The sequence below is a fragment of the Sturnus vulgaris genome, chromosome 6, assembly GCF_052056855.1.
Source record: "Sturnus vulgaris isolate bStuVul1 chromosome 6, bStuVul1.hap1, whole genome shotgun sequence".
Classification (NCBI taxonomy): domain Eukaryota; kingdom Metazoa; phylum Chordata; class Aves; order Passeriformes; family Sturnidae; genus Sturnus; species Sturnus vulgaris.
Genome location: NC_142248.1, coordinates 242,801 through 267,522, shown reverse-complemented (window position 1 = coordinate 267,522; position 24,722 = coordinate 242,801). Strand labels below are relative to the sequence as shown.

Genomic DNA, 24,722 nt, shown 5'->3' with positions numbered 1-24,722 from the left:
AAAGCAATTGCTTGAAGTTCTCAAACTAGGTACAACAGTTAAGATATAAACTTGTTTTCAACAAACATGTGTCCTTGAGAAGATAGACATCATTTCAGGTTTGACCTTGCCCTGACAAACTTAACTTACATTACACATTGATCACTTTTCCTTTGTTTGGTGGTGTGTTAAATTACCGACCTGCGCCTCTTAGGCATCTATTCTGCTCTTCTCTTACTTTCCTCTCATTCTTTAACCACCTCTACAATTATAAGGGTGGTCAGCAGCTAAATACAAGCACCACTGAATGTTGCTGAAGAAGAAATAATCTCATTTCCTCCACTGAAGAACTATTAATGTAGGTAGCCTGTTCTACCTTGAAAGAACCAAAAATAATCCTTGTAAAATGCATCTGTTTTGCAGAGAAATGTGGTAGCTGTTTAATAGCACACAGGAGGGTAAGGTGAAATCCTCTGGAAGGTATCACTAAAGATTCCATGTCTGACACTAGTGGCATTTCCCTATGGCTATGAATCATAGCAGGAGCTGGCTGCAAATTCTTTTGGACAAACTCCAGAGTCCAGGAAAGGGCTCTGATCCAAGTGTTGATTTCTGTCCTCTCTGTAAGCTGGTCATGCCTGTGTGCTTACATGGTTTTTAATAGCTCCTGCACATACCTTTTAACTAAATTTTTCGAGTTGAGATTCATCAAAAATAGATTTACTGTGTGGATGTATAGAACCTTTACCTAGTAATCATCATATTGTGTGGCTTTATTATTATGTTAAAGACATTTAAATATAGATTCGCTGACAGCTTTTGAATCTTACTTTTGTCTGTCATATGTGAGACTAACAGAAGCTCAGAAGTGCTTTAAAACTTTATTCATAGTAGGCATTTTGACTTCTTTGGTTTGTTGTGTGGCTAACTAACACTAAAAATTCCACACTCAACAGTGTCTCTGTTTATAATGTAACTGTTAGTGTTGGGACCTCCATTTTACCCTTCTTAGGATGGACACTTGTGGAAAAAACATTTTTCAGATAGAAAAATTATTCACTGCAGTGGTTGGCTTTTCATGTCTTTAATAAAGTTGTACTGGTCGTTTATCCCGAGATGTTTCAGTGTACAAAATCATCTTCTTCTCTTGTCCACACAAGAAGCATCACCCATTTTCTAATAGGTATTGACCAAAATGTCCCCATCAGAACCAGGTGGCTGGTTTCCTAAATTGTTCATCTGTCATTGCTGGCAGTGATGGGTCTGTTGTAAGCAAACTTTGACTGCTCTGTTTTGCAGGAGAGGTTCAAATGTTTCACTCACACTGGATATGTGCACCCCAGGCTGCTCTGAGCAAGGCTTTGGCTATGTCATGTCTCCACGGGAACAGTCAGCCCGAGAATATCTCCAGACAGCATCGAACATCCTGACTGAAGAGGAGCTGCACAAGAAAGCACTGGATCCTTTCATACTCCAGGCAGAGTTCTTTGTGAGCGTCTGACCTCTCTTTTCTAGGGGCATCAATAAAAATTGTCTTTCCATAGAAGACCTTGGTATTATTTTCTACCATTATTTTAAAAGTAGCACATGCAAACTCCACTTATGTCAATTAAACATTTAATGCAATTTCCAAATTTATAATTCCTTTAAATTACAATGTCTGAAAGCTTTCAGTGATATTGTCACTTGAAAACTAGCGAATTGGTTCTGGCAAAAACAACTACAACAAGTTTTTTTCACTAGGTTGTTTTTGGTTTTTTGCGTTTTTTTGCTGGTGTATACTATGATTTTAGCAAAAGCAACCCAAAAAATCACTGGAATTCAGAGGAAAGGACACATTTGCTACAAGCATAACTTCTTGAAATGTGTCCGGAGTTGCCCTAGGGATGAAAGTAGTCCTAATCCACCCTCTCTGCTGTTGAATGCCTAATATGGAGCTACTTTGCAAATCTAAATATTCTCTGGTTGCTTGAAACAGTGTGGTTCTGTCATTCAGCAGGAGCTATACAAAGTATGTGTTATGGGGTTTTTCTCTGCACAAAAATAATTTACTACTGAAGTTACTACTGCCCCGTCAAATATTCTCTTACACATGAAATCTCAGCAGAGCAGGAGGAAGACTGTTTTGCAAGATTACAGCCCTTTCACCCTGTCTTCTTCATGACCTCTAAGTGTCTGAAAGGGAAAGACCACTCTGATTATCACTTGCTGTCCTCCCTCCTTGTGCAGTTTCAGGGTATTTTTCCCTTTACAAGAACAGGGGGATAGTGTGGGCTACTATTTTCAAATAGAATGCAAGGTATCTGTGGTCCTTACTTCCTTTAGTGTTGTGCAAGTTGAAGGAAAGCAGCTTTTGTGTAGGCAAAGCCCTGATTCTTTTAAAGTAAAGCATCAATTGCTCTTTTAGGGAGGGAATGTTAGTGTCTGAATTGACTGCTGGATTAGTCCACATACAGTTTCATCAGTCTTTGAGCTACTCTGTACCTTTCAAGCAAAGAAAATAATGTTAGAAATAGGAAAAAATACACTTCATTTGTCTGAGAGATTTTGAATTAGATTTCCTAGTGTTCATATAATCATTCATCGGCCAAGCCATACCAAGCTATTTTCATTCTTTAATGAAAACTGAAAGAGCAGAAAATGCTGTGCAATCGAAATGTCATTTCTGTAATTAAAAATTGTAAACGAGTTCGTTTTTTATGAAGCAGTTACCACCAGCTAACTCTTCATCATGTGTTTTCACTCTGTCTAACCTACTTGGTTTTCAAAGTCCAGGTCCCAGATGAAGCAAGAAGCTGTTTCATTTTGGAAGAAAAGTCAGGGAGGACATTAACAGGGCTAAATCCTGAAATTTGTACAAGATTTAGAATTTTTACTCAGACAATAGTCCTGTTGCTTTCACCAAGAATTGGTTAGTGTGGTGAATGACTTAAAACCCAAAAACAGCCCATGGAGTTTGGCTCAGGAAGAGTCTGGGTTGACTACATACCAAAGAACAATAGAGAAAAATATGAAGATTTTGTTCCTGTGCAGTTCTCAAAATTGATAGGAAATTACTTCAACAAAATGTTTTTGTCCTTATTTGACTCTGGGAAAAGCTAACAGTGTGCTCAATGCTTTGTAAGAGATAGAGTGCAGATAGTCTTCTAAGGTTCCAGAATTGACCTCAAGTTGTTCCAGGGCAGGTTTAGATTCAATATTAGGAAAAAAGTATTCACTGAAAGGATGAAGCACTGGAACAGACTGAGGAAGTGGTGGAATCACCATCCATGATAGTGTTTGTAAACATATGGATGTGGCGCTTAGGGACATGGCTTAGCAGTAAACATGGAGGTGCTAGGTGAAAGGTTGGACTCAATGATCTTAGAGCTCATTTTCAGCCTTATACCAATTCTATGATTCTACAGTCTATAGCTCTGCTCATTCTTATTTTTTCCCATAGAGAGGCTTGCCTTAACCAACCCTGATTCTTGTTAGCAATCAGTCCTGTAGTGGTCTCTCCAATCCAGTGTGCAGCAGCTGGGATGACCAGCTTGGTTCCCATGAGCCATATCTCTGCTGAGATATGAGATTATTAACACATCCCTTCTCTTTGCCTGCCTGGTGACTCCAACTGGTGGAAGGTTTCTGTCTGTTCCTGCCTGGCATTGGTCGTTTGTGGCAGGGGATGAGCAGTGGGGAATAGGGAGGCCCTACATCTTTGTGTGCTCTTTGCATCAGTGATAGAGAGCACAGGCAATGCCCGAACGCCCCTTTGCTGTGCTTTTCCCTGGAGCTCAATAGCACGATGAGCAAAGCAGTGACGCTCCCCCAGCTCCAGGGAGTCAGGTCCGCACACCAGCCTGTCATAATGTGTGTCATTCTCTGTTGCTGGTGCAAGTCCCCAGGAAATTATTAACTCCCACCCTCAGAGGGGAAGCGATGTGAGTCAGAAAGGATGGTGCTGAGGTCCATCCTCTTGGAGCAGTGTCTTGCATTCTGCCTCTTGCATCGCTCTGTGCCTACACTTGCAATTCAGTTCTACTAATATTAGGAGTGAACATGTCATGTGTGTTACTCAATGAATTAGTCACTAGGAGCGTTTTCTCATGAAGGATTTCAGAAAAGAAAGCCAGTGACAGTAAAAGGAAATATCAATCATACTTTGGGGATAAGTTGCTAGAGGTGCTGCACAATATGTCCCAGCTGACTTCATCACTTTGCCTCCCTCTCAGGGAGGACATAATGGGCGTGAGGTTTTTATACCTATTGTGAATCTAATAATACTACTGACTGTCTCTTATGGTTATATGGGTTTTTTGTTTTTCTTTTTTTTAAACAGGAAATTCCAATGAACTTTGTTGATCCAAAGGAATATGATATTCCAGGCCTAGTCCGTAAGAATCGCTACAAAACAATTCTCCCAAGTAAGTTTTTGCTTTTTAAGTCACTGAGGCAGGGTAGTTTATTCCACATGCTGGAGAGCTTTGCATTTTCCTTTCCAGAGTGCATGAAGTGTACTGTCATCACAATGTATTGTCCAAAAGCCATGTTATAAAGCAGCAGCTTCAAATCATAAATCAAATTTCCAAAGAGGTACAGAGCATGGAGAACAAAAATGCTGCTGATCTTTAGGGAAACATAGCTTTTTTTAGTTAGAATTGCATCATTTGGCACTGCTTAAAAGTTGTACCCAAAAACTTGCTTTATTAAGATGTTACTTAATGATTTCTTTGGTTAAATTTCTTTTGAAGACCAAATTCTAGCAACGTTGTTTTTCTGACTGATGTTTTTTCAAATGCAGACTGAGAATATTAGGAACTGGCCTGATGGCATTAAGACGACACAAAAATGTATTTTTCTTTTCCATTACAATAGGCAGGAGTAGGAGTTTTGACAAATATCTTGGTACACGTTTTTACAAGTGTCATCATTTTTCCCTCTCTCATACTTTAAGATACTTTGAGAAGTTATATGATTGGATGTCATACCTTTTTTTTTTTCTCAAAGCTGTTGCTGGAAGATGGTACCACCATCCACAGTAGTCTTTTGCAAAATCCAAAATGTTCAATGTCAGGTTAGCAAATACAAGTGCAGTGAAGTCAAAAATGTCCTCAGCTGTACCTAAAAGTCAATGAATCTGGATTGGAAGTAGTTTAAAAAAAGACTTTTTTAATGTCTTCAGACTCCAGTAACTGCAGCCCAATGTGTGCAACTCTTTTGATGACTTTGTTCTCTACCTCAGACCAGAACTCTAAAAGCATTTAACCACTTTCACTATTGCTGTGCTAATGGCTGACGTGATTTGTTCAAGAATTAATTCATGGTTTTGGTGGAATGGGAGGATTGCAAAAGTGGATATTGATTTCAGATGCCCAAGGTGCCAGATCTCTAAGTGATTTTTATATTCTGAATTTGGCATTTCTTCGTCTCAGCCATATCGGTATCTTCTGCCAGCAGCCACTTTGACCTCTTCCTCTCTGATAATTGCTTTCTACCCAACTATCACTCTAAAGGTTAACAGCTTTATTCTGAGAGTTTTTTTCTGAATGGACTTTGAGAGACTTTGTCTCTAACTGTGGCCACAGGATGTTGTTGAGGGAAGGAGAGGGCTGAGTGTGCTTACTCTTATCCCACTGCCTACATTTCACAGGGCTGGCAGTAAAGAGGGGTAGCAAGGAGATCTAAACATTGTCTTTATGCTTCAAAGCCAAAGATCCCAGTAAACAGGAATCTAGTCTGTCTGAGGACAGCATTTTGTGCTGAGTCTGTGTTTGTAGTACTGTAAAAATTACTGTGTGCTTAGTCCTTAATATGATATTGGGTAAAGCACAATTTTGGCATAAATTTTATTTTATTCTTCTTTCGAAGCTGGTTGAAATTTTTTTATGAAAAAGGCACCTGTGGTTTGTTTTTAATATTATCTTGTTCATATCCAGTGTTGCTGTTTGCTGAGGCCTCCGTCAGGAGGCTGTTTCTTGTCAATGATAACAAACTGGGTAGCACTGGTCAAAGTGAATGAATGTGGGCCTGTGTCAGTTCCCATTAAAATCAGTGAAACAGCCATTGACTTCAGTAGGAATTGGACTGAACTTCTTCACTGGAATAATGTTTTCTTTTGTCATCTTATTAGAACAAGAATAATGCTTCATAAACAGCCTCTGTGAAGGAGACTCAAGTACTGAAGAAACTTAAAATGCAAGGGACCTGTTAATATGATTTAATTTCTCTATAACCATTATATTTGTTAATAGCATGTCTTGGAGTTCAGTCCATTGCAAGATGAAACAGGGAGAGAGTTATTGTTATCTGGCTTGCCTGGGTGCAAGAAGTGCATGTTTATGTTTTGGTAGAAAAGCTCTTTGCTGTCATTTCACGAACAGTATTCCAATGTCTTTGAAGCCAGAATGAGTCTGTTGACCTAACAGACTGAGAAATAATTTCCTGGAGCAGAAAACTGCTTTTCCAGAATCATGATGAAAAACTGACTCTGCAACAGGACCAATTCAGGAAGGCTTCAGAGAGTGGGTGAAAACTGTCAGAAGTTTCACTGCAAATTACCCCAACCATCCTTCTCCCCTTTTTTAGTGGTTTTAACATGGGGGTTTTCCAAGGCCACTCACATCTGCTGTGATGGCCATGAATGCATGTAAATGTCTTGCTGTACTAAACAATCTTGTGTGTCTCTTTCCTCTGAGCAACTCATAAGCTATACCTTATCTCCTTACACCTTTCAGATCCTCACAGCAGAGTGTGCCTTACCTCAGCTGATCAGGACGACCCCCTCAGCTCTTACATCAATGCTAACTACATCAGGGTAAGAGCCCCTAGCCCAGTGTGTCTGCCCAGCCTCTATCAGCTGCCATTAATGTAAACAGAATCACAGCATACACTGGTTTTTAAAGGCATCCTAGCTGATCTGATTGCTCTTCTCTCCTGCTTACATTAGCTGAAACCCAAATCTCAAAGTGCACCTGTACAGATTCAGACTTGACAGAAACATACTTCTGCAGTTCTTGATGCAAAATTCCTTGTCAGCTGGCCTAACCAAGGCACTGGATAATCAGATTGAATAAGGCTCATGACCTAGCCAGAGTCACCTCAAGGTTGTTGGACACTCTTTGCTGGAATTATGCGAGTCCATACTGTGCCTTCGCTCCAGGTACACGTGTGCAGGAGAGAGATAGAGAGGAGAGCTGGTAGCACAGAGTCAGCATTTCCACCAGGATAGCTCTCTGGGTTTTTTTTAAGAGCAAACCTTCAAGGTTATGGTGGACATCACCGTTAAAACTGATCTCTTGTTCTTTTGTTGGCAGGGCTATGGAGGAGAGGAAAAGGTATATATTGCTACTCAGGGACCAATAGTTAATACTGTCACTGACTTCTGGAGAATGGTGTGGCAGGAGCGTTCTCCCATCATTGTCATGATTACCAATATAGAAGAGATGAATGAGGTAATGCTCTTACATCCAGTCTATTATTTTTATCTGTACTCCAGCAGATATTTTCAGCATAGACACTAAGCCAGCAAACAGAAGTTAGTTCAGTGGCCTGTGCAATCAGAGCCAGCATTAAATTCTTCAGGCTCAGAAGATGTGGCCTTCTCTTTGAATTCAGTTTACTGTAAGTCCTGTTTCGCTGTCTGACGTCTCCTACTGTTGGTTTTGCTGTTTTCCTCTCCTGGCTGACTTGAAACCCCTCCTAACCCAGTTCTATTTGTAGGCACCCTTTGAAGTTCTTTCTAAAGGAATCACAAACAATAGTACCTAGTAATTATTAAGGTTGGATATCTTTAATCAGTAGAGTTGTTGCTGCTTTATCTTGCATTTATTATGATTTGATGTCTATATTTCATATTTCATTGAGGAAGTACTGGATTTCTGTATGATAATCAACAACTAGAACTAACTTGAATATTGAGGACCTTCCCCTGAATGTGTCTAGGGAATGCTTATGAAACATTGAAATTGAAATGCTGAAAATTTCTATTTGCCACCTACTTCCATAAATTAAACTGTAGTGATGGTTTGCTAAGCCACCTAAAGTTTTTTTTTTTTTTCTATTTATAATACTGCAGCCCTCCAGCTGTTCATTACTTACCTGCTGAAATTTTTCCCCCATAGCAGAGTTGCAAGAACTTTTTGTGGGCTTCAGCTCACAGACAAGTAGTTGAGCTTACATCTGCCTTTACTGACCGTGTAAGATGTGAGAAAGTGGTCTGGGCATGTGTTGGGCTCTGCATTCTCCCTCACCACTAAGCAGCAAGGTTGAGTGGAGATACCCAAATGTTGTTTCTTAAGCTGCAGCAGCAGTGTATGCCAGGCTTGTCCTTGAGAACAGGTTAGTCATTTAGGTTAGAGATTTTTGGTTGGAGAAGAAGCTTTAGATGCTTAGAAGCCAAAGAATATGGGTGTGCATACAGACAGAGTTGTAATGGCTTATCTGCTAGCTGGAAGCTTAGTGCCCAAAATGCACAAACCTTTAGATTTTCATAGTTATAAAGTAAATAAATTTAACCTTCAACTTCAGTGAAAAAAAAGGCATGAACAAGACTGATACAGAATAATCATGTTTTGCAAGTTAAAAATGGTCAGCTATTACAGCTGGCTCATTGGACACGTCCTGTCAAGGCATTGCTGATGCACAACAACAGAGTATGCTGCTGATCTGAATGCTTTGTTTTCACTCATGTTTGAAATTTGTGCCTGCCTGTATCTGAGCAGCAGCACTGAAGCACTATCTTGCTCATTAATCAAAGTTGCCAGTTTCTGGCACATATGGTATTAAAATGTCATGACAGTCAGTGCACCACAATCTTTTGAGGACTCTGAGGTTTAAAGAAGGTGCAGAGGAAATGCTGGTCCTGAATGACACGTTTGGTGATATGTTCTTCCTCTGTAGTTTTTATAACGAGATTGTATAACAGGAAGGCAAAATAACCTTTTTGTCCGGATTGCCTCTTGCCTACATTGACCAAGTGTTTCACCTCTCTTATCAGTCTTGGGAAGCAGTGCACTGCAGTCCTGATGCACTATAGAACTGGAGCTTGCTACAACCTGTATATCTCAACAGAGCTGCTGATACTTTCCTGACACATTTTGTGTCAAAAGTGTAATGGTGTCAGCAATCTCAGCCATAAATATAGGGTCCTTTCATGTAAATGTCTTCTATACTCACTCAATTTATCTGCAACACTTATATTAATAGATGAATAACAGGACTCAAAGTACATAGATTCAAACCCAAAAGTTTTTTTAGCAATGATACTAGTAAGAGAGGCTTTGTGTTCCTCCTCAGTGCACTGACTTCACAATGTGAGTGTTGAAAGCTCTGCACCTCAGCTCTCTGTCACTTCTAATCTGAACTGACAGACAGCCCACAGAAATGAGTGGGCAATCTTACTCCTCTCCTTTTAGCAGAGCAATGTCTGTGCTATTGATAGCTGGTAGCGCTCTTGACAATTTTTGCAGTGTATTCTGCAGTTTGTGAGTAGAGGAAGAAAAACCACAGTCTGCATAAATAATTTTACAGAGACACAGTGGGCCACACTCCCAGTGGGTTATTAACTGATGCACTGTGCAGATGGAACAACACTGGTTCTCCCACACAAAAATTTTGACTCAGTAACTATGCAAGGTACTTTTCTGTTGTTAGTCTTTCTCCTCAAGTGGAATTACGTTTGGTGGGGGAGAGTAAAATGATTCAACTTGTTTTCTTCAAGATTATGTACAGCTGTGTAAAAGAGGAATCTCACAAGCATCATCTTAACTGAAATTTGTTGAATAGCAGATACCTACTCCCCTGTGATAATGATATAACTTCAGACTCTGTAACATTCACGTCATTCCTTGTCCATGAACTAATTAGTGCACCATCTTGAAATGCCTGTCTACCTTTGCATATTGATTAATTTAGAGAAAGTAAATACAAAACCACAGTCCTTTTTAGCCTTTCTTCCAGGATCAGAGTGCTTACAAATTTTCACTGCCTCATCTTTAGTGTATCAGTACCACAAAGCAGATCTGCAAACGGACTATATTTCTGTGTTTCTTACTGTCAGGTTGTGCTGGCTGCATCTCTTGCTGGTTTTGGCAAAACGAAATGCAGTAGTCCGATCTCTCTGAGCTACTGCTGCCTTTTAGTTCCCTAGCTTTGAAAGATTCTCACTGACAATTTTAAGTGGATTTTGATACATAATCTATTTCCCCAAACATCCACAGTCATGTTATTTTGTGCAAAAACATATGCAAATGATAATTTTATATTCAGAGAGCATTGAGCCTTTATAAAAATTAGAAAAGCTGTATTTTGTGTTTCTACATCAGTATATATGCAGCACAGATATATTGGTAACTAGTGTATATTATACTAATCATTATTATCCTAAGAAAAGGATTAATTTGAAAATGCAAGCACATTGCCACCAGCCTCTCTAATGAATCTTCAAAATGCACATCAGCTGCATAAAGATAAATAAGGATGTCTGTATTTAAAAGCATTGGTTAGTAATTACTTGATTTGTGCATTTTTAATCAAGCAATCAGGCTATTATGGATGCAGCAAAAATCAGCTGAAATGTGGTCCCTGTTTAGTAAGTGAAAGCTTGTACTTATTATAGAAATAAAATTTATTCATATTCCTCTATGCATGTGCTATATTCAGTTTCAGAGGAGAAAAAAGCCGAGCCTCCCTTCATACCTGCTTAACTGAATTTGTTTTATATTGCACACAGAAATGCACAGAATATTGGCCAGAGGAACAGGTCACCTATGAAGGAATAGAAATCACAGTTAACAGAGTCATACAAGCAGACGATTACCGTTTAAGGCTCATCACCCTAAAGGTAAATCATTCCAATGTACTTACAGTAGCTTAGCTGTCTAAACCTATAAATGCAGATGTTCAGGAAGAGTTGTGTAGAAAGCTTCTGCACAGTGCACTGCTGTACAAATACCACTTTTCATTACTGAAGTTGTAGCTTTGCCCAGATCACCAGCATGAAGGCTACAGGAAAATAAGCCGTCAGAGGTTTAGGCTGCATGTGTACAGCCTGAAAGCCACCAGGCCAGTTGTAGTATGGGGTTCACTGGGTAAGAAACTAGTGACTCATTCTGTGCCTTTGTCCTCTGGGTTCATTGATCATTTAGAATGAAATGTCAGCTCGCAGAGAGCTTCTTACTTTGCAAGTGTAGTTTTATATACCAGTGACCATTCTATCATTTTGTGAATATAAAGTTTTAATGCTGGTTTAATCTTTTAAGTACTTAGATACTACTTAATCCGAAGTACTAGAGTCCTATTTTACAACTCTTTTCATTGCTAGGTTCTAGAATATCAAACTACAGGTTTTACTAATAGTCTGTTTACAGAAACTTCATACATGTTTCATCTGCCAGATCTACCCCAACCCCCAAATTGTGTAATGTGACAATTTCTTGGAAAAACTCTCCTTTTATCCAACCAGTTTCAGCCATATGCTAATGGGCATAAAGCCAGCACATGACATCCCATGTCTGGATTTTAGAGTGTAGAAAGTCTGTCACTCATGCTTTTGGTGAAGGCAGCAAGGAGAAAATCATACTCCCTGACAAGTGGGAAGTGAAGAATATTTACGTTGCAGACTTGCAGCTCATCTGCTTTTGCTTTGCAGTTAGACAATGGTTTTCTTTTCAGTACTAGTGGGTCAATGTCTCTTTCCTCTACCTCCAAATGTCAAAATATGAATTGTTGAGTTCTAGAGCTGAAATAAAGATTCTGTTTAACTTAACGTTCCCTAGAGCTGTACATTTGTCATTTAATGGCTAGCGTGGAGCAGCAGCTCTGAACTATGCATACATTAAGTGACTTGGTAGTGAAAACTGGAAAAGCCTTGAATTGACTTCAGTTTGCCTTTGAACAGGAGTGTTTAGAAATACATTAATACTGCATGCTTTATAGAGTAGACTGTCATTTTTCTCTCAGTATAGGGGACAAGATTTATCAGGTTTTGGGAATTTAGAAAAAGCTCTGGCTATAGGCAAGGCTTGTTTTCCTTTGTCAGAGAAAGCTACCAGTGTCTAGCCACCAAGTCATAGTCTCAGCTACAGCATACATGATGGCAGACTTCAAACCGCCAATTAAATCTTGCTTCCTCCTAGCTGTTCCCAAGTCTTCTCAGTCTTATGGAGCCATCAATAGAGAATGTTTTGTTCAAGCCAAAGCAGAAGTATACAGAACCACAGAAGTCAGAGTTCTCCGAGCAGAAGCATTAAACTTTTAACACAGCAGATAAAACTGAAGGCATCCAGAATTCATCACTAGAACTTTGTTTTCTGTTGCTGTCAACTAAATTATTTACATAGTGATTCATGTTTTTCTGCAGGTGACTTTTACATTTCCCTCAGTGTTATAGACAACATTTTAATTATAATTTTTCACAACTGAGTTAAGAATTTGGTGTTCATAACTTCTGTGACATAGTCACACATTCAAAAGCAACTGCGTTTCAGAGCAGCATTGATCAGATTTGCTGTAGTGAGCTCGAGTGCTATTCATGATAACTAGTTATGCTCTCTTAAACAAAGTTTTTTTCTCCCTAGGATATATAACATAAGGCCAGATTCTATGCTATGATAGTAAGATTTTCTTTTCCTGAAGTGAGCTAGACACAGCCTTGAGGATCCTATAGCTATGCTTCAGTGAGCATTTTAAACCCAGTGTAAGATCAAACAGTAACTCAATGAAGCCAAGCCTCCCTTTGTCCAGCTCTCTTGTTCCGACCCTTGCACCATCTCCCATGTTCCCTGTGACTCTGTGACAAGCAAAAAGGAGAAAGAGATTGATCCATCCAAAAATTAATCCATCTCAAGAAAGGAAAAAGATCTAACGTGATTGTTTTCCCAATCTAGTTCACTGTGGACCTATGCAAAAGCTCTGTCATCCAAATAGAAGAATGGAAAATGCTCAACCACAGAGCACTCTTAGCATCCAATATCTGACAAGCATAGAGACGGTCTTGGGAGTATATATGATAGAAACTATTTTCAGATTTTTGTGCCTTGTTCTTTAGAAAAAGTTATATTTGTCTTTTTGTTTACCCCTCTCCAACTTAGCCAGCCATGTGCTGAAGGGAGGGTTGTGGAAGCTAACACTTGTGTTCTTGGACCTTTTGCAAACATTTACTTTGCCCTGTGCCAGCTGGCTTATGTAATGGCTGCAAGGGTAAGGCCAGTTCCCTGAGCACCATGTTACTATTTTCCACCTTTAGAAATCAGACAGAAGGATATCACTTTGAACACACAAAATCAGAAGCTCACAGTGCTGCTTGGCACTCCAAAAAGGAAACAACACATTTGCTATATTCATAACCATGCTGAGACAGAGAATCAGAATTTGTGTCTCTCAAAAAGACCTGGCCTAGAGCTATATACATTTCCCACCTGCTATATTGCCTCTGAGCTTCTCACCATGTCTAAGAGAAGAGTAGAATTGACAGGAGACTGATACAAGTCTGTCTGTCAGAAGAGATAGAAAAATAAGCTCCCATCTCTCTCCCTCATCTATTTATCTAGCTATCAGAGACAGAGATATGGCTCCTGACTCTGTCTGTCAAATACATTATGAAAGCAATTATATCACAAGCACAGCTCTGGCTTTGCTGAATGAATCTGTCAAGAGGGAACAGACTTCCTGGAGTGTTTTGCACACAGCTCTTGGAACTAAAAGAGCAAAATACTTTGCATGGGGAGGAAATTTTGGGGCGGGTTTTGTAAAGCAGTTTACTGAAGTGCAATCATGATATTTGAAGTTCAGATTTCTCTCTTGTGTGGCTTCCCATTTGGATTTCTGTTCCATTTAGCATTCGCATAATGGTTGGGTTTGGAAAAGGGAGCACTGGAGATCATCTGGTCCAACCCGGCTGCTAAAGCAAGTTCCCCTAAAGCAGGTTGCATGTGCTTGTGTCCAAGTAAGTTTTGAATATCCTAGAAAAAGACACTCCACAAACCCTCTGGGTAGCCTGTTCCAGTGCTTGGGAAAAAATTTTCCCTCAAAATATTTTTCCTCATATTCAGATAGAACTTTGTGTAACAGTTTGTGCCCACTGCCCTTGTCCTGTAGCTGAACACTACTGAAAAGAGCCTTGACCCATCCTCTTGACACCCTCCCTTCTATACTTATAAATTTTGATAAGGTCCTCTTTCAGTTGCCTTTCCTCCAGGCTAAACAGGCCCAGCTCCCTCTAAGGGAGGTGCTCCAGTGCCCTAATCATCTTCATGGCCCTCCACTGGACCCTCTCCAGTAGTGCCTTGTCTCTCTTGAGCTGGGAAGTCCAGAATTGGACACAGCACTCCAAATGAGGCTTCTCTAAGGCTGAATAGAGAGGCAGGATCATCACTCACAGTCTGATGACTCTGTTTTCTTAATGCACCACAGGACACCATGGGCCTCTTTGGCCACAAGGGTACTGCTGGCTTGTGGGCAGCTTGCTCACTAGATCCTTTTCCACAAGGCTGCTTTCCAGCTGGCCAGCCCCCAGACTGTACTCGTGCCTGGGGTTATTCTTCTCCACTTGCAGGACCTGGCACTTGCCTGCGTTGAACTTCATCTGTTCCTCTCTGTCCAACTCTCCAGCCTGCCCAGGTCTCATGGAATGGCAGCACAGCTTTCTGGTGTGTCAGCCACTCCTCCTAGTTTTGTATCATCATCAAAAAATTAGCTGAGGGTACTCTCTGCCCCTTCATCCAGGTCACTGATGAGTAAATTGAACAGTGCTGATCCCAGTACTGATCTCAGGGGAAGGCCACGGGCTATGGGGCTTCAACTGGACTCTTTGGCTGCTGATCACAGCCCTCTGAACCCATCCAGCCAGTTCTCAATCCATCTCACTCTCCACTCATCTAACCTAGGCTTCCTGAGCTTATCTCATGAGGAGATTATGGGAGACAGGGTCAAATACCCTGCTAAAGTCAAGATAGACAATATTCCTGTTCTCCCCTCATCCACCCAGCCAGTCATACCATCACAGGAACCTTTCAGATTGATCAAGCATGATTTCCCCCTGGTAAATCCATGCTGAATACTCCAGATAACCTTTTCCTTCACATGTTTAGAAGTGATATGCAGAGTGAATTATTTAATTGCATTTCCAGGGATGGAACTGAGGCCGACTAGAACTGGGTCCTCTCTCTTGCCAACTTTTTGAAGACTGGTGTGGCATTGGCTTTGTTCAGTCTTCAGGCACCTCTCCTGTTCTCCATGACCTTTCCAAGGTGATGGAGAGTGACTTAGCAGTAACATCTACCCACTCCCTCAGCACTCATGGGTAGGCTCCATTGGGGTCCATGGATTTGTGGATGTCAGGTTTACCTAAATTCTTTCCTTTGGTTGATGAGCATTGGATTAGAATGTTGTCTTTTTTCTCCAGAATTTCTTGCCTTCAAGGCCTGGTATTCCTGAGGGCCAGCATAGGCAATGAAGACTGAAACAAAGGAGGCATTCAGTAACTTCTCTGTATCCTCCAGTACCAGGGCTTCCACTTCATTCAGCAGCAGGCCCACATTTTCCCTGCTCTTCCTTTTGCTACTGATGCAACTGAGGAAACCCTTCTTGTTGTTCTTGTCATGCCTTGCCAGATTTAATTCCAAATGGCCCTTTACCTTTCTTGTCAAATCTCTGCATACTTTGACAACAGTCCTATATTTCTCTTGTCCCTTTTTCCATATTCGATAAATTTCCTTCTTGTGTTGTTTTATTTTTTTGAAAGAAGTTTCTTGGTCATCCATCCATGGTTCTTGCCCTCTTTGCATGATTTATTACCCAGAGGGATGCATGGAAATTGAGCTTGGAGGAAGTGATTCTCGAGTATTAATGAGCTGTATTAGATCCCCTGTCTTCTAAGGTTATAACTCAAGGGATTCTTGAAATTAAGTCCTTGAAGGAATCAAAGTTATGTCTTCCAAAGTTCAGGCTTGTAATCCTACTTACTGCCCTTGCTCCTTCCATGTAGGATCCTCCACCATAACTTGGTCACTGCAGCCAAGGCTACCCCCAACCTTCATGTGCCCAACTGTGTACTAATACAAGGTCACCTCTCCTCGTTGGCTCCTCCACCAATTGTGTCAAAAAGATCTCATCAGTGTTCTGCAGCAGACCCCTGGACTGTGTGTGCCCAACTGTGTTGTCTTTCCAGCAGATTGATTTAATCTACTCAGTCTTAAAAGGAAGGCCATGTTTCAGGATCAATTTTACAATGAGAAGTTCTTGTGAACTTTTGTGGTGTTTGTCTTGACTGGCTTGCAGAAAGGAGAAGAAGTCAGAAACCTGAAACATTACTGGTACACGTCATGGCCAGACCAGAAGACACCAGACCAGGCCCCTCCTCTGTTACAGCTAGTACTGGAAGTGGAAGAGGCCATGCAGAGTGCAGAGGAGAAGAATGCCCCAGTGATTGTTCACTGCAGGTAAATAAATGTTTGTGTCTGAATTCCAAGGGCTTCTTCGCATACAGTGACCCTGTGCAGACACTGCCATATAGGCCATCAGTCGTGTGTGAAATCTTGCCCTACTGCTTCTGAAATATGCTTGGAATTTCAAAGCTTTAATGACAATTATTTTCTATTATCAAGTGTTGCTTTCAGATACAGACTAAGTTGAACATAAAAGCTGGCAGTGGCTCAGTTACTTGTAAGAATAATTCTATTTAATTTGCCTTACCAGTAATATATGCCTTTAATTATCTTCTAAGGGCCAGGTTAACGAAGATTAACATACGTTAGGGGAAACTGAGTAGGTAGACACATGCAAGCAGACAAATATTGCATTCAACTTCAAGCATCAAACCCCCCTGTTTTGGAGATTCCTTCTTTTCTTTTTTTTTTTAATAAATCATTATTAGACCAAAGACAATAATTTAAATATAACGCATTACCGAAAGAGTGACAAAACTGATTACAGCAAGTACTAATCAATAGTCACGAAATGTATGTAATTGTTAGTAAAACTGAAGTATCAGTAAAAATCTCTGGCAAAGATGAAAACTTCTATGGAAGAAGCAAAGTCTTTACAGTGGTTTGATGCCTGATGATAAAATTGTAATTATCAATCAGAGCAGAATAAAAATAGATGAGGATAGATACTTCTATCCTCAGAAAGAAGTGGGATGATGTGCTTATCATTTGTAGACACTATGAAGTATATTCTTTTGCACTGCTAACTAGGGAGCGTGTTAAGCATCAGCAACCACTATTAAATCAGATATGCTAATTGATTTTCATCCAAGAGTGTTCTAAAAAAGTTGGTTCACACACTCTAAACCATTAAAGTTTAATGTAGATGAATTACAGTTCTTGGAAAATTGGAAGAGTTCCAGGGGTCTAAAAAAGAAGCCTTGTTTTGCCACTGTTTAGAAAGGTTAAATGTGATTACTTGGAAACTAAAAAAATTGTTTTGTCCTCAAAACACTTGTTCCAGGTAAATTGTAGAAAGCGTGATAAAAGATGCAGTTTGTCTTGACAGGGTAATCTTCCATAATTTCAATAACATACATTTTGCCAAATTTATTTTTGTACGGAGTTTTGTTTAATTTTGCATAATGTTTTCTAGGAAACAGCAGGTGGTCGCTCTCCAAAAGCCGTAGTAAATGGGTATTATACAATGAGAATATTTTTAAAGAGCCTCTTGGCAGAAATGGTTGATAGCCTGGTGTCATCAAAGATCTGACTATAAGCTAATATGGAGTAATCACTATTAAAACCCTTGTGTGATACCACATGTCCGGTTTTTCTGCCTGTGTTTTAAAACTGATGTGTAAAAATTTGGGAGAGTTCAGATAAAAATAAGAAATGGTTTGTAAGGAGGTCCTCTTTGTCCACAGAAATTTGTGACTCTCTAGGAGCTCCTTGGAGAACTGTGGTATCTGCTGCCGATTACCATGTCACTCTTCCTTTGCATATTTGTTCTGTCCTCTTGTATGGTGTCATCCCCATGACACAGTAATAATCTGGGGAGAAATGGGGCATTTTTAATAAAAAAAAAATACTAAGAGACATGGTGATAGGATTATGGAGTGTTCTATGTAGATGATGTGCCACCCAACACTGTCTCAGCCACTGACCTATGGCTTGTCCTGGGAGAAGCACTGTTTCCTTTATCTAAAAATGGGTGTTGTTCCTTCCCTTTGAAAAACATTGAGGTCTCTGGACAGTAAGCAGTATCAGGAGCTGTGTGCTGTGGTCTGTTTGGTTGTGATCAAGTGGGCAGCTGTGAACCGTGAACTCAAGTGTTGCTTGAACATTTGTTCAAAATGCAAAATGCAGTGGTTTTGCATTATGATTTTCTCACAATGTAAATGAAAACAAGATTTCCTGTAGTTGTGTCAAGTAATTATTCCTGAGTATGCTCACTTAATTATTTCATGCATAAGAAGGTCTTCCAGCATTTGCTGGTAGTTTGTTAGGTGATGAGAAGAATTCGTAGCTTCTATAGCACTGTGTCTTGGAAAATAAACTCTGTTCTGGTCATTACCTAAGGAATGTATCAGATAAAAAAGAGTTCAGGAAATTTTAAAGAAAAATTTTTTATAGTGATTTTGTTGTTTTCTGCTTTAATTCAAATTACTAGATTGTAGATCTGATCAGAAAATTACATCACACTTACAATACTGCTGTTAGCTCTAATTATCTAACCAAGGGTTGGGGTTTTTTTACTCTACCTGTGAATGAAAATAGCTTTCAAAGAAGCTGTTAGAATTGAAAATTTCAAAGCAAAGTTTGCCTTCAAAGCAAGCATTGCTGTCAAACCAAATCTTACTAAGAAATGCAGAAGCTCTTTTTCAATGCTTCAGTGGGAAGTTCAACGACATGTTGGGTCAATGAGTCTCTGATAGTCCATTTTTAGCACCGTATCTGCAATGTTCTCCCTTTTGCTGTGAGTGGCTCATACTTAATCATGTCATCCAGCCAAGCTGATATCTTTTCCTAGTTATGACTTTCCATCTGGAAGCACCTTGCTGGCAAAGGTTAAAGGGACAAAAGGGATGATGGGGTCTGTGCCGGTTTAGTGGCAGTCATTTGACAAGAAAGTTCCAAAATCCTTGTGATATCTCCACTGCCTCTCTCTGCTCTTCCCTTCCTTAGTGCAGGCATCGGGAGGACTGGCTGCTTTATTGCCACAAGTGTCTGCTGTAAACAGCTGAAGAACGAGGGCATAGTTGATATTTTGCGAACAGCCTGCCAGTTACGGTTAGACAGGTAAGAAAGCCTGTTTCCTTTCCAGAAAGATAAAAACGGTAATATTTCCCCTCATTTAAGGAGAAACAAATAAGGAGAGGGAAAGAACAAGCCCAAGTGGAGGCCAAGAGAGAATGTTCCTCTGACTTGTAATCTTTGCCTGAGCAGTACACCCCTAGAGCTGATCTAGGTTCACAGCTGGCATCAAAGTCTGCCCAGCTGCCCATCTCCATGCAGCAAGGGGCAACCTTTTACCAGCTGAGGAGTTGGCCCCGTATTCATACAGAAGCAAAGGCTCAAAGATCTGCTGTGCTTAAGTTCAGAGCCACAGATTATCACTTTCCACTCATAAGGAGTATTGAAAATTCATCTCATATACTCGAGCGGTGAGCCATAGTGGGAGAGACGTTGCTTGAGGAAGGAGAATGCACAACCTGGAGTGTTTGCAGTCATATGAAAGGCTCTGTGAAAATCTTCACAAATTCAATGGTTTCCAGTTAAGCATTTCTTAACGCACCACCTTGAGTTTGATTATGAAGTAAACAGACTTGAATTTTATAGCAGGAATGTTATTTTTCCTCTCCCACTGGTTTCAAGTGCCATCAAAACATGTCTCAGTGTTCTCTTTAATGATAATGATAAATGTAGTCGGGGGAAGAGATGTCACGAAATACATACCAAAGATTTTTCTGAGGGAAAAAAAAGAACCTCAACCCCACGCTGAACTTTATATCAGAGAAGAAATTATGCTCAGTGGGAGGCAAAAAATGAAATGCTTGCTGCCCTGCTGAGGCTCTGATAGATAGGGACCTGCAGGGGCTTAGAGATTTGGCTATTTCAGTGGATTTTAGCCCAGACAAGGGAAGGCTTCTTGAGAAAAAGAAAACCAGAATATGAACAATGAGTGGTGATTATCCATGGTCCGGTTAAATATCTATCTGGATGTGAAATATCTTATCTCTGTGACTAATACTACACAGGAAAATCACCACACAAATGAAGGCTGAAGGTGCCTGTTTACAAATGTGTTTGGTACAGCAGGCCAATTGCAAATACTAGCTTTGAAGGGAGCGGGGAACTGGCAGTCACTTGAAGACTCTGAAGAAGGAAAATCATACTTAAAGGACACCATGGGGGAAAGGAAGACTGTAGGATCCTCTGTAGCTGCCATGTAGCTCTCAGGAGTGGGATGGAATAGATAAAAGCCATTTAAATGTCATGGGGTAAAATATTGAAGAGGGAAAGCAGATCACCATCCTTCCTACAGAAAAGCATGATTTCTTCAAGGACTGAAAAACAGGGCTCATAGTCTCTTGGAAGTCATGCTGCCACCCACTCTCATTTTCACTAACTCCCCCCAAAATCTCGAGGAGACTTCAAAAGTAGCATGAGATGTTGAGACAGTGTCCAAGCAGCTATAAGAGGGAAGACTGTGTCTCCTCCTCTTGCCTGATCATTACTGTCTAGGATAGTAAGGAGTCACCAGGGACTTAGGGAAAGATGGCTGAATGCAGGCCAGAATAGACGTCGGAAGGAATGCACCTCCCTGCTTTACACAGAGTTAGAAAGGTTGACATTAGCCCTGAGAACCACCTTTGAGGTTGCCATAGGTATGGAGAGAACAAAGGGGTTTTTTTTCCCTTCATTCCCTCACAAATCCCTTGGAAAAGTTCTGTGCACTAGGCTTTGCACCAGTGGCCAACAGATGGTCCTAAAATAACCTAGTATGACTAAAGAGAGGAAGTAATCATTCCTGCATCCTTCCCACAGTGCTGAGAGACATTTGCTGTCATTTCCCACAATGCAACTCAGATTTCAAAGGTTTCTGTGGCAAATAGGGGTGAAAACACAATTCTGTGCCAAAGCCTGGACAGCAAGCACATGTCATGGTGTGCATGTGTGGCAAGGGAGGAAGCCACCACATAGCAGGAAACAGGATAAAAAGGAAAATAATTTCCTGTGGTCTGAATCTCAATGGCCACCCTGGTGCTTCTGTTGCTACAACTACAGGGTGCAACCCGACTGTTAATGGAATTTCTTGGGGAGAAATTGTAAGATATGACTAATGTTCCCTGTGTGTCACAGTCTGACATAGATATATTTCAGTGCTGTGGGGAGCACAGAGGGACTCAGAAACAAATTAACTGTGAGCTTGTATTAAGTAGAGCAGGTGGGGAGGAGATGCTCAGCTAGGAAATTTTTCTTTTTGAAACACAGTGTGTTTCTCATCTTTGCTAGTTGATGAGAGGTTGGAGAATAGGTCCCTGCCCTTTCCTGTTCATTGCTAAGTGTTACTTATTAACAAAGTTAAGTGCAAGGGGCTAAAGGAAAAGGTTGTCTTTCCCACTCATCTCCCCCTTCCTGATATGGCTACTGTGTGGCCCATAATGGTCAACCTCGACCCCATAGAAAAGTGACATCCCAAAGGAGGGTGCTAGTAGTCTGCTCCCCATTTGGCTTAGAGGAAGCAACTTTTCATTAATGTCCTCTGGTGAAGTTTCTAAGGGAATGTCCTTCCTCAAACTGACACAGTCTGGTTGGCTCCAGTCACCCATGGGTTCCCATGCTCCTCGAATCCACTTGTCCCTAGTTCTCTGGTTAACTTGCTTAAAGCCTGTGGATTGGTACAGAGGCAAGAATCCTCATTGCAGAATGGGAAAATTGCATCAGTTGTCTGGGCTGGTTTGGCTTAGTCTGGCCTAGCCCTCTTTGGTCCCAAATTCAGTGAGAGAACTTTGAAGAAACTCTGCCAAGGAAAATGAATGTAAAGCCCATTCCTGTTCTCACTGCTTTCTGTTTCTTGCCTAGCTGAGGCTTTCAAAATGGAGCTCAAGGTCAGACTTGAAGCTGGTTACAATCAAAGGGCACTTCTCACTCATTTCAGAAAGCTTTGGAATACAAAGCTTGTGGAGCACAAGCTTCATCTTAGCTGTGCTACTTGCTCACGTGTTTGCAAGTAATAAGACTGCTGTTTCCCTCCCCTTTTCTTCTTGCCTTTCAGGGGAGGAATGATCCAGACTTGTGAACAGTATCAATTTGTGCATCATGTCATGAGCTTGTACGGGAAGCAGCTTTCTAGAGCAGCAGAAGAATAAGTGTTCATGATATTCCTAAAGGCTAAAGCCAGGAGAACTTTTGACTGCGTTCAGATATATTTCAGATCTGATAAGAGACACATGGTAATCTGGCTGTCTTAGCTGGAAAGATACTATTTTACTTTGATATTGCTTTTATGCTCTTGTTAGCATTGACATTTAAAAGCTAAAGTACGCCTTGTCTTAAACATATGTGACAGGACATAATCTTCACCAAAAAAGGCTTATTTATACTGTAAATAATAATAGTAGCTTCATTTGTTACAAAAGCAAGAAGGAAAAACAGAAGAAAAATCCAGTGTCTTCAGTTTGCTATTTTTTAAAAGGTCATTGCTAATATATTCAAATATAGTGTGAAACTTTTTGAATTGTCATGCTGAAATGTGCCGTATGTTGACTAAGCTTGAAAGTAAATTTTTGCCTCTTTCTGATTGTTTTTACATACACAATTACCGAATACTGTGTGTATCGTAAACCTTCTGAGCCTCTGCATTGAAAGACTCAAGTGGATTTGCATTGAAATGATGTTTCACACATCATGTTTGCTTCTTTATTTTTCCTAAATCAGTCCACTACCAGTGTTATCAGAACTAAGGGGGAAACAATATTTCAACGACATATGTCAAATTCTTGCCTCGAATTCTTACCAGCAGTGTACCCCAGTATCATGACAGCGGGGGGAATCTGAGTAGACATTAATCTGAACATAAATGCTTTGTGCTTTACCTTTTCTTTGTCAATATTTGGACATCTTAGACATCTGTCAGACAGATTGTATTTCTGCAAATAGTTTCTATATTTACATGGAATACAATTCCTCCTGAAATCTGAGATTCTAAATCAGGTGAGGATTTTTTTTAGTCCATCTTTATTAAAAATCTAATAATAAAATCACTTTTATTCTATGAATTTATACTTGTTTCAAAGCTTTTAGGGTAACCATATGTCCAGTGCCTATTAAAATAAATGCAAATCCTAAAGGCAGCTTTAAAAAAAGTCTGTATGAACTTGTTGGCTGCTTTGTGATAAATGTGCCCTCAAACCAAATTTAGACAACAGTTAGCCCGTTCTAACCAATGGCCCAGGCAACAGTGTTTCCTTTCCCAATAAAGACTGCTGCCTGTGTTTTTGGTTTAGACTTCAATTATACTGGGAAGATTGTAGTTTCTGTTTAATGCTTAGAGGTGAGCACACATTTTAGTGCTTCACTGAGCAGAGAAAAATGGAGGTATACAATATCCTTAACATGAAAGATGAGTGTTTTGTGAATAGAAGCTCTGATGACCTACTAAAAAAAAATTTGCTTCTCTTTATTTGTAACTATAAGCAAACCCCACTGCTTCTATTAGTGCAGAAGATTCTGCGAATTTACTGCGCTTCCTAATCAGGAGAAGGTAAAGCAGCTCTCAGAACAATAAGGGCTGATCCTGCTCCCACTGATGTTTTGCCATTGACGTCAGCAGGTGCAGGGTAAGGCCTGAAATGTTACGCCTACAAACAACTTTGTCACTGTGGGGAAAAAGTTTCCCAATATTTCAGTACACATCTTTGTGCTTATTCTGTATCCATGAACCTGTAAAAATCCTGTCTGCAGGGTTTGCATGAATGTGTGACAAAATGTGTTATCTTTAAACCACTTGATTTTATTGCTGTATTTAAAATATTTCCTTCAGTGAGAAGCTAGCAGAAAGAACTGGCACTCTTTTTTTAAATACTGGTGAATAGTCATTAAAGAGAGCAATAAACTTAAGCTTTTGAGCATAACATGACTGTTAGTTTTATGTAAATCTTGATAGCTATATTCTCCACTGTGCTACCAACTTTTTCAAAGGGGTAACACTATTCCATCTAAGCATTCCTTAAAAATAACAAAATAATCACTGATATTCTGAATAACATTGAAAGTGGAATTCCCTATAAATGTTTTTCAGCTTTTCAGTGCCCTTCCATTTCAAAACTGACTCAGTGAATAAAATTACTTGCTCTGTCATCAGCTTCCTATTCATTTGCTAAAGAATGCTTGTTGGTTGGAGGACAGTGTGCATATAGGAGGTAACTTCAACATATAAATTGCCTCCTGCACAAGGAGATTTTCTAGAGGAGAATAACTTCATAGCAAACAAGGTATAAAGGGCTCTAAGATACTGGCCTCAAGGTCCCTGCTGGGATCCTCAGCAGGTATCAGTTGGCAGTGCTTCACTGACTTGAGTAGAAGTGAATGATTTACACCAATGAAGGAAATTTGGCCTGCTCTCCCTTCCCATTCTATGTGTCTGGAATGTCCTGAGAGTGTGGTTGCTGATAAAATCAGGTTGGTTGGAATCAATTCACCACTGCAAAGCACATGTCAGCTTCACTGCATGCTCTGGTGATGAGGGCTGCACTGCTGCCACCTGATACCAGGCAAGAGCAATACCACTTTGTCAGGATCAAAATATTCAAATGCCTCTTAAAGTGTTAGACA

At 40.2% G+C, this 24,722-nt stretch overlaps 1 protein-coding gene across 22 annotated transcripts in view; it reads left to right on the top strand.

The window, feature by feature from the left end:
• Positions 1-24,022, top strand: part of PTPN5 (protein tyrosine phosphatase non-receptor type 5) — a 73,786-nt gene extending 49,764 nt beyond the window's left edge. For 16 of the 22 annotated variants that reach the window (XM_088166615.1, XM_088166622.1, XM_014887308.2 and 13 more), the window contains 8 exons: positions 1,279-1,468; positions 4,301-4,385; positions 6,696-6,775; positions 7,275-7,412; positions 10,691-10,801; positions 16,237-16,397; positions 19,071-19,184; positions 22,165-24,022. In XM_088166615.1, coding sequence (XP_088022741.1) covers positions 1,279-1,468; positions 4,301-4,385; positions 6,696-6,775; positions 7,275-7,412; positions 10,691-10,801; positions 16,237-16,397; positions 19,071-19,184; positions 22,165-22,258 — 973 coding nt within the window. In that variant the 3' untranslated portion in view covers positions 22,259-24,022. The remainder of the gene's footprint in view (positions 1-1,278; positions 1,469-4,300; positions 4,386-6,695; positions 6,776-7,274; positions 7,413-10,690; positions 10,802-16,236; positions 16,398-19,070; positions 19,185-22,164) is intronic. The other 6 variants (XM_088166630.1, XM_088166628.1, XM_088166632.1 and 3 more) reach the window with 1 other exon arrangement.
• The last annotated feature ends 700 nt before the right edge of the window (positions 24,023-24,722 follow it).